This window comes from Engraulis encrasicolus, chromosome 4, assembly GCF_034702125.1.
Source record: "Engraulis encrasicolus isolate BLACKSEA-1 chromosome 4, IST_EnEncr_1.0, whole genome shotgun sequence".
NCBI classification, from domain to species: domain Eukaryota; kingdom Metazoa; phylum Chordata; class Actinopteri; order Clupeiformes; family Engraulidae; genus Engraulis; species Engraulis encrasicolus.
This window is the reverse complement of record NC_085860.1, coordinates 42,987,867-42,992,866: the sequence shown is the minus strand read 5'-3', so window position 1 is coordinate 42,992,866 and position 5,000 is coordinate 42,987,867. Positions and strand designations below refer to the sequence as shown.

The window sequence follows — 5,000 nt, the reverse complement described above, 5'->3', positions numbered from 1 at the left end:
GAAAGTCTGAAGGAGTCAGTTGCGATTTGTCATTCCACCCTCTAAAATTGATCAGAATGCAGGAAATTGCATCTAAAAAATAAAAATTTTCCTGGGGGGGGGGGACCCCCAGACCCGCCCGCCAAATATTGTCCTTCAGTCACGCACGCAGTGTTCCGGTTTTTGATTACAAAAATCTGGTCACCCTACCCAAATTGGAAAAGGTTAGGAACCCCTGCTGTAGAGGACCCATCAGTGGCCACCAGGGCCGGATTAAGAAAGCCTGGGGGCCCCTCAACTACAGGTTGCCACAGGCCCCCCACGGAGCGGAAGGCAAATTTCACAACAAAACATAGACTGTGTCATATTTCCAACCCAAGAAGAGTATCATTTCAAACTGCATTTCAAACTTCAACCGAGTTCACCACTAATTGTTTCTCAATTTGGCCGTCACATGCCCTCTGTACGTCTGAAATGAATACAAGGGCTATATTGAAGGCCAGGCTAATATAACAACATAGCCCCAGTAGAGGACACATGAGTAGAGGCAGATACTTTTCAGCAGTGGAGGCAGCAGAGAAAAAACATCAGTGGAGGCAGTGAGTGCATGTGTGTGTGAGTGCATTAGTCTGTGAGCTGGTGGCTTTGATGCACCGTAAGCACCAGCAGCACAGAGCAGGGTGTGTGTGTGTGTGTGGGGGGGGGTGGTCGTGGGGGGGAGCACAGCATGGCCTGAGACCTCTACCAAAGGCTGTGGCCTCCCAGCCCTCGCTAGTGTCTCTCCCTTTGTCCCTCTGTATTTATACTAGTGTTGCACCGATACCGATACCAGTATCGGTGGATCGGCACTAAAATGGTGGTATCAGTACCAACAAATAGGGCACCGATACAATTTACAGATGCTTGTATGACACTTAAACAGCCTTGAAATTAGTTATTTCATAGAGGTATTTAGAAAGTGTAAAAAGTTTTGCTGGATTCACTTTGTATTAGTCTTTTTCCTGTTTCACAAAGGTAGGCAGCAACCTGACATAGCAATGATTTTACATCCAAGTAGTATGCACTGCAGCCCTTCATACGGTATATATACATTTCAAATAGGGTGGTATCGGTATTGGTATCGGCCGATACAGCACAGTCAGGTATCGGTATCAGTATCAGGGCCAAAAAATGGTATCGGTGCAACACTAATTTATACACAATTGATTAATTAATTTATTTTCTGTATCTCTCTCTCTCTCTCTCTCCTCTCTCTCTCTCTCTCTCACTCTCTCTCTCTCTCTCTCTCTCTCCTTTGTAGGCTTGAAAAGATATGCCTCTGCGGGAACAAGTGTGTTTTCTGCACCACTCTCCTCTCCTCTCCTCTCCTCTCCCCTCCTCTCCTCTCCCTCTCCTCTCCTCAGCAACATCGCAGAAGCATGGCTAAAACATTACCATACATCACACAGCCCGATAAAAAAAAGCATACATGGAATATCACAAAAAACATGTTTAATATTTACAGTACATACGTTCAAGATTAAAGAGACATTTCAGTTTTTTCTTCAAAGGTAAAGAAAAATATATGATTATTATTAAATGTATCAAAAGCATACAGTATATTCTACAGATCCATAAGGACAGCTATATTCCATACGCAGGACAGGTCATGGGACTATCATACGGGAAACATTCTTTGGCAGCTGGCTTAACCATTAATCACATGGCTGCAGCCATACAGTACAGTGCACTGTACAGGGCTTTGTATTGGTCCATCCATGTTAAATACAAAGAACTCTCCATGTGGTGTGGGTCGGTGAGGCCTTTTCTGGTGCTTTTGACGACGGCTAGGGATCTCAGTGATCCAGGACGTGTTGTTAAGCTGGGCAGGGGGCCCGGCAACAGGGGCTTTTGGGGTGGGGAGCAGGGGCGGGATGGGGCCGGGGGAGCCAGGAATAGGAGCCTGCGGATGGGGAACAGGGGCCTGGGGCCCGGGGCTGGGGAACACGGTCTGGCCTGGGAGTGGGAAACAGGGGTCCGTGAACAGGGGATGGGTGCTGCGGGCCTCAGGTCCAGGGAATAGGGGCCCCAGGTCCAGGCAACAGAGATCCTGGCGGTTCAGAGCAGGGATGGATTCTGGGGACCAGTGAATAGGGGCCGGGGTGTGTGGGGGTGGGGGCCAGTGAACCAAGGCGGGGCACTCTTTTCAAGTTCTGATCAATGATTGACAGATGAATGTGCTGCCCTGAGAGACACATCAAAGACCCCCGACAGAGAGGGGTGACGGGAACACACAGACACGAACACAGACACAGACACAGACACAGACACACACACATACAACGTTTGCAAAGGAAAATATAAGCTAGTATATACGTACACACACGTATGAAAATACATACAAAATCCATACGCAATAAAATGCACTTCACATAGATGATACTCCATTACAACATAATGCATCAGAACGTGTATAATAGATTAACAACAGCATAGTATTTCAATTTACGCATGTGTGCTTCTAAATGCATGAATACTGTATGTCTTAATTGACAGCGTGTGCCTACATGCATCTGCATGTTCTAATGCATGTAAAGAGGGCGGGGGTGTGAGTCCAATGAGTTTAAGCCCTGTCTAGTCAGACAGCCTGGTGTCCGTTGAGTTCAGTTTAGACCCCAGTGGGCTCAGCCTAGTCAGGCAGTACAAAGGCAAGACAGCTCAGCATAACTAAGTTCTATCATAAAACAGACTGCTCATCCCTCTGTCATCCATCCATTTACCCATCCATCCATCCATCCATCCATCCATCCATCCATCCATCCATCCATCCATCCATCCATCCATCCATCCATTCACTTCACCCCTCCATTTGGCGTCCTCTTTTGCTAGCGTTTCTTGCGCTGTGCGTTGGTGGCGGCGGGTGCTCGCGGCTCACTGTACTGCACCTGTAAAAACAAACATCAGACATTAGAGGCAGACATTAGACATGAGGGAGAGAGAGAGAGAGAGAGAGAGAGAGAGAGAGAGAGAGAGAGAGAGAAAGAGAGAGAGAGAGAGGGGGGAGCAGGTAATCTGAGCTCAGTGGAGCAGCTTAATGGCTCCCCTGGGCAGGGGGAGAGGGAAAGAGGGAGAGGGAAAACTAAGGTAGGCAGGGAGGTGTGGAGAGAGAGAGAGAGAGAGAGAGAGAGAGAGAGAGAGAGAGAGAGAGAGAGAGAGAGAGAGAGAGAGAGAGAGAGAGAGAGAGAGAGAGAGAGGAGACAGAGAGAGAGAGAGAGAGAGGAGAGAGAGAGAGAGAAAGAGAGAGAGAGAGAGAGAGAGAGAGAGAGAGAGAGAGAGAGAGAGGGGTAGCCAGTCGGCCTTGGCTGTAATGAATCATGTCTAAAGCTGAGGAGCAGAGCGGATTAATCACCTGAGGAAGGATTTCAAAAGTCAAGGGGCTCTTCAGCGGACTCCTCTACTCTTCCTCTAACTCTCTCTATCCTCCCTTCCTCTCTTCACCACCCTCCTCTACCTCTCTCTCTCTCTCTCTCTCCACATCTTTCTATCCCCCATTCTCTTCAGTAGCGTCTACCTACTCTAGTCTTTCTCTACCTTTCTCCCGATCTTTCTATTCCCCCGCAACTCTCCAACAGCCACCTCTGTACCTCCTCATGCTCTACCTCTCTCTCGCTCTCTCTCTCCACATCTCTCTATCTCTCCTCTATCTCCCTCCCCACACCTCCCTATAGCGGTACCATGCGTCCTCTCCATCTCTCTCCCCTCATCTCTTTGTCTCTCTCCATCCCCAAACAGTAGCCCAAACTACTCCCGCTCTTGTCCTCCTCTCTCCTTCAGCATTAGAGGCAAACAGCTACCAAAACTGCTCTCTCTCTCTCTCTCTCTCTCTCTCTCTCTCTCTCTCTCTCTCTCTCTCTCTCTCTCTCTCTCTCTCTCTCTCTCTCTCTCTCTCAGCATCGTAACTGAGGGAGTATCTGCCAGCCAGCAAGGGTCTGACTGCTAAGCCCTTGACTTGTCCACAGTGTTCTGCTGTGTCTTTTCCCAGAAGCAAGTGAGAAAGGAAGAGAAAGGTAAAGAGCGAGCAAGGGAAATACAGAAGAACAGAGGAATAAAGAGGGAGAGAGAAAGAATTAAAATAAATAAAAAAAGAGGAAAGAAAAAACTTTTTCTTTCTTTGTGTCTCAGTTTCCCCTCTCTGTGTCTCTCCTCTGTGCTAGCGCTGTTGCTAATTATAGCTCCGCTAGTCAGGAGTTTGTTTGGTAGGGAAATCATCCGTGTCTGCTGGGCTTGGCAGCTACTCACACAGGGATCGCTGGAGCCCTCTCCGTGCCCTCTTCTCTTGCTACCACCTCTACTCACACACCACTCCTGCCCTCTATCCCCCTCATCCTCCCCTTGCCCCCCCCCCACGACCCATCTCACACAATGTAGAGTAGTACTCTTGCACCCCCCCCACACACACACACACACACACTTGCCCACCCTGTACCCCCCATACAGAGACACCTTGAACACCCACACCCCTGGCCCTGCAGCATAAAATGGGGGTGGATGGGGGGGGGGTTGGTAGTAGTGTAAGCGGTGCCTGTCCGAGACAGCTCATCAAGGACTTTAACATACAGTATTCCGGATGTACAGTAGAGTAGAGAATAGAGGCACTGTATGCAAAAGAGTCCATCTTTAGATGAACGCTCAGAATCGATTACTCCGAGCGACACTCACTCTTTGACCACACGGAAAAAAGAAGACAGAAACGGAAGCGGAGAACGCGAGAAACTAAAATATCTGCTGCCTGTCGTCTTTCACTGTGTGTGTGTGTGTGTGTGTGTGTGTGTGTGTGTGTGTGTGTGTGTGTGTGTGTGTGTGTGTGTGTGTGTGTGTGTGTGTGTGTTGTTGTACACAATACAAAGGCTGCCAAGTTGTGGAGCACTTTACTTCCCTCTGAAGCCGAGACTTCACGTTGTTATTGTTTTTGAAGATGGGCCTGAATTTCACTCTAAATTAAACGGGCGTTGAAAGTTGAGGAAGAAATCAGAGCGAGAGAA

General features: G+C 48.5%; 1 protein-coding gene across 1 annotated transcript in view; it reads right to left on the bottom strand.

The window, feature by feature from the left end:
* Positions 1-1,453: 1,453 nt before the first annotated feature.
* Positions 1,454-5,000, bottom strand: part of mctp2a (multiple C2 domains, transmembrane 2a) — a 101,589-nt gene continuing 98,042 nt past the window's right edge. Inside the window, exon 25 of the mRNA XM_063197482.1 lies at positions 1,454-2,903. Within this exon, the coding sequence (XP_063053552.1) occupies positions 2,844-2,903 (60 nt within the window). The 3' untranslated portion in view covers positions 1,454-2,843. The remainder of the gene's footprint in view (positions 2,904-5,000) is intronic.